Below are 12714 nucleotides of genomic sequence, written 5' to 3'. Positions count from 1 at the left end.
CTGGGGCGCTGGATGGCCTGAGAGAAGCAAGTGTGGCTGCGGGTGGCACAATGCTCTCCCTAGCCCAGTGCTATCCCATAAGTGGGGGAGTTTCTTCCTGACCCAGCTGATTATCAGCTCCTGCCCTGATGCATGAGGATCCAATGGATTGTATCATTTTTATCCCAGCTGTTGTCACTGTGGGTAAGTGATGGGGATGAGTGGGTCGGGGAGAGGTTGACAGGGCAACACTGAAGGAGAGCTGCTGCTCTAGGACCTCTGTTACCAGCAGCACTAAGTGAGGGCTTATCAGTAGTGTCAGAGGCTGATCCTGGCCCCCTCTACTCCTGCAGGGCATCTGCAATGGCCGTGGGAGATGTGAATGCGGCAGGTGCATCTGCGACAAGCCTTCTCGGTTCACTGACCTCACCTGTGAAATCAGCTACTCCCTGGTAAGGCTCCCAGTTCGATGGTCAGAGACCAGTACTCCTAATCTATCCCCTCTCTGCTCAAAGCCTGGCTCCTGAGCCTCTGGGGGAACATGGGGCTCTTGAGAGGGCTGGCGGGGAAACCCCAAACAAGGCCAAGAGCATATACAGGCCAGAAGCAATCTCCTGGGGACGGGCCTGCTCTCTCCTCAGGCTCGTTAGAATGGTTTCCATCCTGGGACAGCAAGGCTAGTGTAGCTGCTGAATGGCTACAGAAGGCTCTTAGCCAGGTCTGTTTAGCTCACAGATGCTATTAAACTGATAAATACAACCGTATACCAAGATATGCATTTACAGGAAGGGAGCATGCCTAGTGGTTAGAGCATACACCTGGGATTTAGCTCCTGGCTTCTATTTCTGACTCTGAGACACTTAACTTCCCTGTGCCTCGGTTTCCCCAACTTTAAAACGAGGAATATACTTCGCTACTTCTCAGGGGTGTGGGAGACTCAGGTGGTTAATGTCTGTGAAAGCTCTCTGAGATCCTCGGATGAGAGCTGCTACCTCAGGGCAGAATATCAGTGTAGATTATTTTACTGAGATGGGGCTGATTCAAAATCCCAGATCTAAGTATCTCCTACATTTGGGAAAGTTTGGCTCTGGATCAAAACTTTGTGACCCGGGGCCTGTCTCTGTTGATACACTGCGTGCATTGTGTGCGTATGTGCATGTGTTTGAATCTGGAGTTTTGGTTTTGCCCACTATAGAAATTAGGAGCCAGCTGCCAAAATCTAGATCTGGATTCCAAATTCCACCTCCAGGCCCGAAAGGAAAAGCATCCAGGATTGTTTGGGATTTCAGTTTGAGTTTATAAAGGGATTTGAACTGAGCTGGGTTCCCACTCACCTTCTGCTGCAGAGTCGCTCTTTGTGTGTCACCGCCACACACTTTCACGCTAGTCCCCCCCAGTCTGATGTCCCCGCTCCACCCCCGCCCTTACTCTGACGATGAGGGCGCATGAATTGTCTCCAACGCTCATCCTTCAGAGTCCGACATTGTCCCTCTCTCTCTCCCCCTCTCCATCTGATGTCATGTCTCTGGTGCACAGGGCGTGCTGGGGATTTGCGAAGACATTCGAAGCTGCGTCCAGTGTCAGGCCTGGGGGACCGGGGAGAAGAAGGGGCAGAAATGCAAGGACTGCTCTTTCAAGATCCAGATGGTGGATGAACTGCAAAAAGGTACTGAGCCCTCAGCCTGCAGGTGTCAAAGCTCTGTGTGTATCTCACGTGGCTTCCCCGAGCCCAGACCGTGTGTGTTTGCATGCGAGCAGCGCCTAGTACAATGGGGCCCAATCCCAACGGGAGCCTCTGGGTGCTACCTCCCATGACAACAGTCGCACCCCCCCCCCTCTCTCTAGAGAAGGAGGTGAACGAGTACTGCTCGTTCCAGGACGAGGAGGACGACTGCACGTACCGCTACACCCTGGACGGGGATCCCGGCACACTGCACAACAACACCATCCTGATGCAGAAGAAGAAAGGTGAGCGGGGCCTGGTGGGGGGAGGAGGCGTGGGTAGGGCTCAGAGCTAGCAGGGCCTTGTGCCCGCGCCAACCGCTGATCACAGCTCGACCTCTCTCTCTCTGCCCCTTGCGGGCGTCAGGGCTGCAAACCCTGAGTCTGAGCTCCCCTCGGTGGCCATTCTAGAGGCCACTTCTCTCCTAATGAAGAGTATGAACTTGGGGCTAGTGAAAGGTAGCATCCTGGGGGGTTCGAGCCCGCCCCATCCACAGCACAGGCCCAGCATGGGCAGGGGAAGATGCAAGCTACGGGGCCGCCTCACGGCCAAGAGCATGGCTCAGTCTCCAACTCACGTCTCCAAGGACACCTGTAAATCCTGGCTTGCCTGCCCCGCAAATGGTAGCACACCCCACAGCAATAAGCTGAAATATTGAGGGACCCCCGGCTGAGCCCCCAGCCGCTTCCGGCTCGTGGCTTGTCTTTGCGCCTGTCCGTAGCACCCTGAGCGCATTGGTGGGGTTGTACAAATAATGCTAAGTGATCTGGCCAGGCCGTGGTCACTCGGCCAAGGCTGCCAGCAGAGGGGCCTGGTAATGCCCATGGGGATGGTTACCACTGTCCCCTGGGAACTGGACTGAGATTCCCCCCCAGTTCATCCCACACAGGCCACCCAACAGCCATCCGCTGGGAGCATTTTTCAGTCATTCCTGAAAAACTGGCTACATGCTACATGAATGAAGAGCCGGCAGCCCCCTCTCCTTGCCTGGTGCTTGTGGGTGAGCACCTGGGATGTTACTGGACCTAGGGTTGGCTGCACCCTCCCAAGGAGAATCCCCTCTCCCCCTCCCCCACCCCAGACATGCTGGGCTCCGGCTGCCCCCGTTAACCGCTAGTTTATTGCTGCTGGTTGCAGAGTGCCCACCAGGAAGCTTCCTGTGGCTCATCCCCCTGCTCATTTTCCTGATGTTACTCCTGGGGTTGCTGCTGCTGCTGTGCTGGAAGTACTGCGCTTGCTGCAAGGTGAGATCCGGGTCCCGCCGGGCGGGGCTGCACGCCGAGCCCCGGGGCAGGTGTGGCAGACGCAGGGGAGTTACCCGAGGCGGAAGACTGAAATCCTACCTATGGGAAAGCAGCCGCTCAGACCCATCTCGCGGAAGACGCTTTACAAAAGGCCCCGCTGCGCCTTTGCGGATCCAGCCGGGAAGCCAAAGGGTCTGCATGTACTGTAGTCTGGGGGGAAAGGGGGCCAGTTCCCATTGGAACTGAGGGGAGTTGTGCCCGTGGCTTCAGTAGGAAGTAGACTGGAGCCGGCCTGTGCCAAACGGTCCTGGCACATCCGTGGCTGTGTCCCCCTTAGGGTAAACGCCCTGGCCCACAAGGGACAGCAGTTGGTCTGTGGTTTAGCAGGCAGACGTCTAGGCTTTCCGAACGTGGTTCGCCCTGCACTGCTGAGGAGCTTGCAGCCGTCTCCCTGAGTGCTGTCGTGTGCACAGGCCAGGATGGCGTGGGGGCAAACGGAGATAGGGGGAGGCAAAGGGACCTGGCCTCAGCATTCCCAGGGGAACGATGACATGGGGTTGGCAGTTCTTGCCATCCCACACGGAGACCCCACAAGTTGTATCCATGCCCCTCCAATGGATTCCTGTTGCTGATCTAACCCTCTCCAGCAGCACGGGAGGGAGCATTCGAGGAGCTCCTGGCCACAGAGGGACTCTCCATTTCTGTTTTTTTGTCTCTTAGGCTTGCCTGGCCCTGCTGCCCTGCTGTGCACGAGGTACCTTGTTCTGGGGGGAGGGGGACCACTTTCAGAGAGGGGTGCGCTTCCTGTACGGATAGGAAGGGAAGGGGCTGGGCAGAAGCAAGTCCCCCAAGTGGCGTTAACCCTTCAGGAGCCTGAAAGGCTCAGCTGGGCAAAGGTTCTTAGTGGAGACCAGTGGCCTTGGTGGGAGACTGGACAAGCTGTGTCTGCTCTCTACGGGACAGAGCCGGGGCTGCTGCTAGAGCGCGGCAGCTGAACAGGCACTGTTTATTCAGTGGACACGCAGGATGTCCTGCTGGCCTGATGCACCCTCACTGCCCTTGGGTCCCCCATGAGCCATGCCAGCTCTGGGCAGATGCTGCTGGCATCCTGGGCTTGTAACTTGCAAGAACGATCCCTAAGAGCAAAGCACCGAACCTCAGGCAGCAGATGGATCGAGGGGCTCCTGGAAGGTCCTCCTGGGGGCAGTGATCTCGGGAGGGGTAAGTTCCACAGGGGCCAGGAAGAGGTTGCAGCCGCTGTAGAGAGGAGGGTTTAATGGGTCCCTTGCTGGCGTCTTGGCAGAGAGGCCCTGGATGAGCTGGGCCATGGAGTCAGAGCTCCCCGTCAGGGCAGTGCGTTGGGGGAGCCTGCTTTGTGGTTTAAACGGAGGGGGACTGTCAGTCCAGCACCGCGTGAGTGCAGGGCAGAGCCTGAGCCTTGGAGCCCTCTGAGCTTTAACCTGCTCCCCCCTCGCCCCACAGGCCGCACTGTCGGGTTCAAAGAGGATCACTACATGCTGCGGCAGAGCCTCATGGCTTCGGACCACCTGGACACCCCCATGGTGCGCAGCGGCTCCCTGAAGGGCAGGGACACCGTCCGCTGGAAGATCAACAACAATGTCCACAAGCCGGGCTTTTCCTCCCACACCACCACAAACCCCAAGGAGCTGAGTGAGTGCTAATGCCGGGGGGGGAGTATGTGTGTGCATGGCCTCCCACTGATGCCAGATGGGAAGAGGGTTTGGCTGCCTTGGGGTCTCTTCCTGGCCCTTCACAATCCCCAGGTCCTAGTTAGCTCCTTTCCCAGGACAGCACCCCTGCGAGGAGACTCCCCTTCCCTTTCTCTTCTCCCGCCCCCAAGGAATAGACGCCTGCCCCACAAAGTGTATCCCCTCTCTGTCGCAGTGACTGCGAGGGTCCCCCGGGCCCGCCACCGTGAGCATCCCCAGACGTTCCAGCCTAGAACAGCTATTCCAAGCAGATGCCCCATCTCTACATTCTGCCTGATTCAGCTTTCCGCTCTCCCTGTTGCTGCTTTGGGAGTGGTGAGGGAAATGATCACTCTACTCCTCCATCCAGAGCGGCTGCTGAGACAGCTCCTCATGCGGCTGCCTTCCTTGGGCTCTGGCTGTGTCTTGCCCGGCGCCTACTGGTTGCTGCAACTGATGGTCTGAGCACCACGTGAGCCGTCCGAGCCCTGGAAACTGGGCGCTGCTGGCTGGGGTGTGGGCCACCAAAGCCCTGGTGTTTCCTGACTCCCAGCTGTTCACGGGGTGGTTTCTCCGACTGACAGTGAGGGGGTCTGACCGGGGATTTCTCTCTCCAGTTCCTTACAGCATCTCGCTGAGACTGGCCCGGCTTTTCACCCAGAACCTCATGAAACCGGACAGCCGGGAATGTGAGCAGCTGCGCAAGGAGGTGGAGGAGAACGTAAGGGGCCAAACCGCGCTCTCTGGGCTTTGCCTTTTGGGGCGGAGGGAGCCAGGTACAGCCGGTGTGAGCTGTGGCTCTGTGCCTAGGGCCCAGGAAAGCAGGGGGCCGGTTGGGTGCAGCCAACAGGGCTGGGGAGCGAATGGAAACAGACATGGATTCTGAAGGGCTCGTCTTACCAAGGAGGTTCTCCCTGCCGAGGGTGGTACGGACGGGGGGGAGGCCTGGGTTCTCTGGCTGGGGTGGTACAGAGAGGTGGGCAGGAGGGTGGGAGAGGGAGAGGGCTGAGCGGAGCCTGCTCGGTTTGCTGGCAGCATGGTGCCTGCTGTGCTGAGTCCCTGTGGGGCTGTAACAGACTCTCTTGCTCCTTACAGCTGAACGATGTTTACAAGCACATTTCCGGTGTCCACAAACTCCAGCAGACCAAGTTCAGGTGAGTGACCCAGGGACAGAGCGGATGTAGGGGTGCTGGGAAGAAAGGAGGGCATGGGGTACCCAGGGCTGCAAACTCTGACCTAGAGGGGCACCTAAACTCTGCATGGGCAGTTTCCGAGGAGTAATCCTTCCCTGCAGCCCAGGTGCAGTGGTACCCCCAGTACCGTGATGTGAATGCCAGGGATTCACATGCTTGCCAGGGGCCTCCCAGCGTGCCCCCAAAGGCACCACCATGGGCTCTCTGGGCTACTTCTGGCTCCGTACATGGTGCTAAAATGCTACAGGTCTAATCACGTCTTGCTGAAGTCAGTGACAAAATTCCCATAGACTGCAGTGAGGACCAGGTTTTGGTCCTGTAAACGTGGTATCTTTCTCTCAGCTGGGAGAATCGTTCCCCAAGGTTAACGCTCTGTAAACCACATCCCTGGGCACGTCTGCTATGGTGTCTGGAAAATCTGGGTCATAGGGAGTAGCAGGACATGTAGGGACCAGTGATGGGGGTCAGCAACTCTGGAGGACACAGCAGAGAGATGCCTGCGTGGCACTTGCTAGCCAGCGACTGAGGCTGCGTCCCACAATACGTGGGGCATTGCACAAGAGCAAGGAGAGAAACTGGAGTGACAGGGAAAAGTCAGAGGTGGGACTTGAACTCCTGCCTTCAGTGTTCCCACGAGGGTGCTCTGCTGCTGGGGCCAGCGGAGCAGCTCTCATAGCTCTAGCCTGTTATAGACAGACTCTGGATACTTAGAGACCTTCATGGTACCCCAAGTGGGATTTGGTGGGGTTATTCACTCTTGCTGGTCTGTTTTTTTCCCTAGGTTGCAGCCCAATGCTGGGAAAAGGTAGGTGGAGTGTTCAAATCTCTCTGTCTGTCCGTCTCTCCGTTCGTCTGTGCATGGCACATGTGTATTGGCTGATTGAAAACTTTGATGGCTGACTAGCGCTGTGAATGGCTGGTTGGCAGAGGCATCTGATTGACAGATCAGGGGCAAGACGTGAACTCCTTTCTCTCCTCCCCCTGACTGGGCTGCAGGCAGGACCACACGATTGTGGACACAGTGCTCACCGCTCCCCTTTCAGCCAAGACGGAGATCGTGAAAGTGACGGAGAAACACGTCTCTCAGGAGGCTTTCAATGAGCTGAAGGTGACACCGGGTTACTATACCGTGACCTCTGATCAAGGTAGGAGGCGGGTGTTGAGCTTATTGACCAAGGCAAAATAGGGATTTGTGAGGAGGGACCCTCTCAGCTATACCCTTTCACCCTCTCCGCCTGGGCAGATGCACACGGGATGGTGGAGTTCCAGGAAGGTGTGGAGCTGGTGGACGTCCGGGTCCCACTCTTCATCAGGGAAGAAGACGACGATGAGAAGCAGTTGCAGGTGGAGGCGATTGAGGTCCCCATGGGGACAGCGGCGATTGGACGCAGGCTCGTCAATATCACCATCATCAAAGAGCAAGGTGAAGGGGGCGGAGGGGCGTGTGATAAGAAATTCTCAAACCTAGATTAATAGCTCCTAAGGCCAGAAAGGACCATTCTGATTTAGTCTGAGCTCCTGCACAACACAGGCTGGAAACCCTCACCCAGAGATTCCTGTCTCCAGCCCAGTGATTTGTGTCTGAACTAGATCATCTTGATTTGAAGACAAGAAGGGAAGGAGAGTTTCCCCCAGCTGGTCCCTCCCTTCCTGTGCTGTCCTGGCCAGCAGCCCCCATCCCCACTTAGATGGCTCATGCTTTCAGCAGAAGCCGTCGGTCATGAGGCTAGGAGAGACTTTTTAGCTGGGCGTGAAGGGATATCTCCAGATTTCCTCTGTTCCTTTATGGGTTCCTTCTCCCTGACCTTCCTCTTTCATACCCTTTTTTCTTTCTTAACTTTTACGTAATCTCTGAGTGATGCCCCCAACTCCATCTTTCTTCCTGGTGTTTCTTCCTAGAAACTGCACTCTTGAGACATCGGATCCTCAGGTTTTTTGCAACAGTTTCTTTGCTGATGTCTTTGACAGTATGGTGGCTTTAAAGAACCCAGCTCTATTCTGTGTGTGTGTGTGTGTGTGTGTGTGTGTGTGTGTGTGTGTGTTTCTAAGAAGCCTCCATCAAATATTTGTTTGTTTCACATGGTCCACCTATCTGACTCCTTTCAGCCAGCAGCATCATCACCTTTCTGCAGCCAGCCTACTCTCACAGCCGCTTCGACCAGGTGGCCAGAATCCCTGTGCGTCGGGAGATCATGGAAAACGGAAAATCCCAGATCACCTACAGAACTCGCGATCTCACCGCGAAGGATGGCAAGGTGAGGACTGTGCTCCTTGGTACTGGTGGATCTGAGTATGGTGGCATGAAACCCAGCAAGTGGGGACCAGTAATTACAGGGGCTGCCACAGCAGAGACCGATCCCAGTCAAAATGAATATACTCCGGGGAGGGGTGGGGCGGGGCGGGAGAGATGTGACCTAGAGGTCTGAGCGCAGAATGGGAGCCAGGAGCTCACGCGTTCTCTTCCCAGCTCTGTCCCACCAGGCTTGCCTGTTGGAGGCCTGGGTTTGTGGCTAGTAAAAATGTCGCTCTTTCTGTCATCTTGACCAGCCTTCTGACATGCTTGTGATAATGGACTGCTTGGAAAAGCCGGGATAAACCAGGAAGTTCCCCAGCAGGAATCATGTGCTGGTCATGTCCTGCAAAGCCTTCTGCAGCAGGGTCAGCCTGCAGAGGTCCTGCTGTATAGACTATACTGCAGGAGTGATAGCACTAGAGAGGGGAGTGTGTGTTTTGTGTTTATATTGCATGAGAATACAGCTATGTGGGTTCCTTTCTGAATCTGCTACAGTACCGAGCAATATTCCATGGCTATGCGGAGGGTCGGGGGGACCACACTGATGAGCTATGTCCTGTGGATGGAGAGGGGGTGGGCACGCTGATGAGCCATGTCCTGTGGATGCAGTGTGGGGAAGGACTGAGTAATGAGCCATGTCCCGAGGATGCTGTGGCTGGGGAGTAATAAACTATTTAGCATGTTCTTTCTTCTCCTCTCCCAGGACTACGTCTTCGCAGAGGGCGACTTGGTCTTCCAGCCCGGAGAGATGCAGAAGGAGGTGCAGGTGGAGCTGCTGGAGCTGACCGAGATCGATGCCCTTCTGCAGAACCGCCAGCTCAAACAGTTTGCCGTGGATCTGCTCAACCCCAAGTACGGCGCCAAGATCGGCAAATACCCGCAGACCACGGTGACCATCACTGACCCAGGTGGGTGTCCCACCGGTGAGCCGTGCTTTTCCTGCATCGCCAAGTTCTTGTGCCACATGCTGCTGGCAGATAGAATGACTCTAGGCCAGGAAAAGTAGTGTGAAGTGTGTAATCACTATAGTGTGTCACACCAGTGACATGTACAGATGTGTGGCCTGAGCTACCAGAGACGCTCCTTTCCCTTGATGCCTCAGCAGGCTGCAGGTCTGGGTCCTAGCTCCAGTCGGACAACTGCCTGGGGTAGTTAATGAGACAGGGTGGGTGAGGTGACATCTTTTACTGGACCAACTTCTGTTGGTGAGAAAGACAAGCTTTCGCACTTACCCAGCGCTCTTCTTCAGGTCTGGGAAAGGTACTCGGAGCGTCACAGCTACATACAAGTGGAACAGATTGTTTAGCATTAGTATTTCACATATATTTCAAGGGACCACTCAAGGTGAAGTGGTTCATTAACACCTCTCCAGTCATGGGGGGCAGACACTGGGGGGAAGGGGGTATTAGTGGGTTATGGATTGTTGTAATAAGCCATAAATCCAGTGTCTCTGTTCAGTCCATGATTTTTAGCGTCTAGCAGAGTAATGAATTTAAGCTCATCTTTTGAAAGTGTTGTGCAGGTTTCCTTTGAGGCTGGGGACTGAGAGGTCAGCTACAGAGTGATGGCTTGGTGAAAAGTAACAGGCTGTTTTTACCTTTTATCATTTTCCTGTGTGAGTTCATTCAAGAGCGTAGTGATTGTCTGGTTTCACCCACATAGTTGTTATTGGGCATTTAGTGCACTGGATGAGGTGCACCATCCAGTTGTGATAGGCACGTGTAAGACCCCTGGACCTTGAAAGGTGCGTTGTGGGGTTGTTGATGTTCTAGCCGTGGAGATATGTCTGCAGGTTGTGCTGGTGTATTTAATGATATAGTTTTGGTTCCCCCTAGTGGTAGACATGTGCATAGACGGTATCTCCGTCCCAGAGACTGGGAGGAGATGGATCATGTGAATTGCAAACCGAAGTGGAATTGGTTTCTTTCCCTGTGGATCTGGATGCAGGTAGCAGTGTGTTTTGGGGGAGTCGATAAACCACGTAGTACTGTCTGCACCATTAATGTTTTAGTCCCATGGGGCTCCGTGGGGTTTAGATACCTGTGCAACCACATGTGGAGTGGCCCTTCCCGCATGAGCCAGGCTATATGGGTTGTATGACAGGCCGTATCAGAGAGTTGTGTATTCTCCTCACTTGTTGGGTAGATAGTGACAAAGTAATTATTAGGTATGTACTTGACACTGTCATAGCGGCTTCATGGAACTGTGATCCAAAGGAGAAACCGTTATTGAAGCATCATAAAATGCACAATAGAAAAGCCCAAACGCTTCCAGAAAGCCAAGCCAAGCAGCTGGCTTTTTCACAGATTCATTTCTGGGGCACAAGCCCCGCGTGCATCACAGAAGAGGCAGTGTGGCTCGGTGGCTAGTTTCAGGGATAGGACGCCTGGGTTCTATTCCTGACTCTTGCTCTGACTTGCTGTGTGACCGTGTCACGTTGTCTCTGTGTGAATCATAGAATACCAGGGTTGGAAGGGACCTCAGGAGGTCATCTAGTCCAACCCCCTGCTCAAAGGGGGACTAATCCCCAGATAGATTTTTCCCTAAATGGCCCCCTCGAGGATTGAGCTCACAACCCTGGGCAGGCCAATGCTCAAACCACTGAGCTATCCCTCGCCCCCTTGTGGTTAGTCTGCGAAGTGAAGAGAACACTGATCCCATCCTCAGGGATGGCTTGAGAGCTAATGTAGTAATGGCTGTAAAGCCCTCAGAGAGCTGGAGAAGTGGTGATGTGGGTTGTCCCATTCTCGCTCCGTCCTGCTGAGGGATAGTCACTCATGCACTCGGGGCATTTCACTCTCCCCACTGCAGAAGTTGTGGATGGCATACAGATCCCAATTGGCCTGGGCCAGTTCCCTCAGTCTCCCAGAGGCAAGCTGGGTGCGCCGCTCAATCCGAATGCCCAAGCTCTAAGCTCCAGGAAAATCCGCTTCAACTGGTTACCACCGCCTGGCAAACCCACAGGGTACAAGGTAAGGGCTAAACAGGTTCCTGGGGTGGGCATGGACAGCCCATCATCCTGGGGCATCATGGCCACTCCAGTCCAATGATCGTTCATCCTGCGGGGGAGGGGAGAGAAGGTGCTGGAAGGTGGGAGGGCATCGTGGGCTTGATGGATGTCCTGGGCGGATTCTCTACGACCATATCAAATCTTATTCAAGTCCAGTAAGGGAAAGTCAGCAAGGGGCTTACCTCTCATATGGAGCCTGTCTGGTGTGGGGGTGGGTGGGGCTGGGGTGGCCTTGGAGCTTGTGGAAGGGAAAGCGCGTGTAGCTGGGGAGAGCCAGGCGTAGTGCCAATCTTCCCTCCTCACCTTTGTCAAGGAACTCGACCCTTAGCTCCTGTGTGTCCCGCTTCTCCAACCCTCCCCACCCCAGTTCACAACCTCTCCAGTTCAGCCACTGCACCTCATTCCTTCCCTGACGCATGTCCCGACTCGGATAGCCCACAGTTCTTAGCCCCAGCACAGGGACATCGACCTGCAGCACCTGCCCTTGCCGCCTCTCTCCCCTGAGCAGCAGCGGCTAATCGTGCCAGAGCCCTTTCTAAGTTTCCTGGTGCGGAGCCCCCTGGGGACTCAGATGTATTTCCCTTAGATGTGAAGTTACATTTCTCCAGCAGGGAAAGGCCGCTGTGTGCTCACTAGGTGTTGCTAGGAGCATGAGGGATTAGCAGGCAGAGCTTCCTGCCAGGGAAACTGGGGCAAACTCCATCACTTAGCACAGAAAGAACTAGCCAAGGCAAAGCTCCAGAAAATGTACTGGAGGGAACAATCCCACGCTGGGAGTGGGCTGGACTAGATGGTCAGTGTTGAATGTAGGGTGAAACTCCCCACTCTGCAGACTGTGCACCACTTATTCTCTCAAAATAGGGCTTCATTGGTGCATGGGTCTTCTCTGACCATTGCATCCTGCTGTGCATAACACTCACTACCCCAGGCAGCGGGTTGCATGAAGTTTGCACTTGGTTTATAATCGCTCTTAGTGGCTGGGAAGAGGAACTGAAGGAGAACAGGGGAGGGGAGAAGTACTTATGGTTTTCCCTTTGATGGTAGGTGAAGTACTGGATCCAAGGGGACCCTGAGTCGGAGGCCAGGCTGATCAATTCCACAGTGCCATCAGCAGAGCTGAATAACCTATACCCCTACTGCGACTACGAGATGCAGGTCTGCTCCTACAGCAACATGGGCGAGGGGCCCTACTCGGATATCACCCACTGCCGCACCCTGGAGGACGGTGAGCTGCTCCCCCTGGCTTGTTCCCACAGGCTCACCTGGTGTTTGTGGGGATTAGATCCTAGTGACCAGCTGATGTGGCCAGAGGACACCAAACCCTGTCCCACGTATTGAAGGCTGATGCCTCATTGGAAATGTCTGCAGGACAACCTGATCTTTTAAAAGGCACAATCTGGTGGTCTGCACCCAGGCCTGGGAGCCAGGAGCGTTTGAGTTTCTGCTACCAGCTCTGAAATAGGTGCCATCTGTGGCTTTGGCCCAGTCACTGAACCTCTCCCACCCTGTGTCCTAAGCTGGGACATCTCAGGGTATGTCTACACTGCATCCGGGAGTGAGCAT

General features: G+C 55.1%; 1 protein-coding gene across 5 annotated transcripts in view; it reads left to right on the top strand.

Moving 5' to 3' along the window:
• The window catches only part of ITGB4 (integrin subunit beta 4), a 56080-nt gene that overhangs the window by 28360 nt on the left and 15006 nt on the right, over positions 1–12714 (top strand). For all 5 annotated transcript variants that reach the window (XM_008163899.4, XM_008163898.4, XM_065563433.1 and 2 more), the window contains exons 15-29: positions 333–431; positions 1516–1645; positions 1825–1947; positions 2840–2946; positions 3667–3700; positions 4429–4617; positions 5273–5376; positions 5751–5809; positions 6630–6653; positions 6845–6993; positions 7092–7271; positions 7955–8103; positions 8845–9049; positions 10953–11113; positions 12196–12376. In XM_008163899.4, the coding sequence (XP_008162121.2) occupies positions 333–431; positions 1516–1645; positions 1825–1947; positions 2840–2946; positions 3667–3700; positions 4429–4617; positions 5273–5376; positions 5751–5809; positions 6630–6653; positions 6845–6993; positions 7092–7271; positions 7955–8103; positions 8845–9049; positions 10953–11113; positions 12196–12376 (1894 nt within the window). The remainder of the gene's footprint in view (positions 1–332; positions 432–1515; positions 1646–1824; positions 1948–2839; positions 2947–3666; positions 3701–4428; positions 4618–5272; positions 5377–5750; positions 5810–6629; positions 6654–6844; positions 6994–7091; positions 7272–7954; positions 8104–8844; positions 9050–10952; positions 11114–12195; positions 12377–12714) is intronic.

The sequence above is a fragment of the Chrysemys picta genome, chromosome 12, assembly GCF_011386835.1.
Source record: "Chrysemys picta bellii isolate R12L10 chromosome 12, ASM1138683v2, whole genome shotgun sequence".
Taxonomy (NCBI): domain Eukaryota; kingdom Metazoa; phylum Chordata; order Testudines; family Emydidae; genus Chrysemys; species Chrysemys picta.
This window is presented reverse-complemented; position numbering and strand designations above follow the sequence as displayed.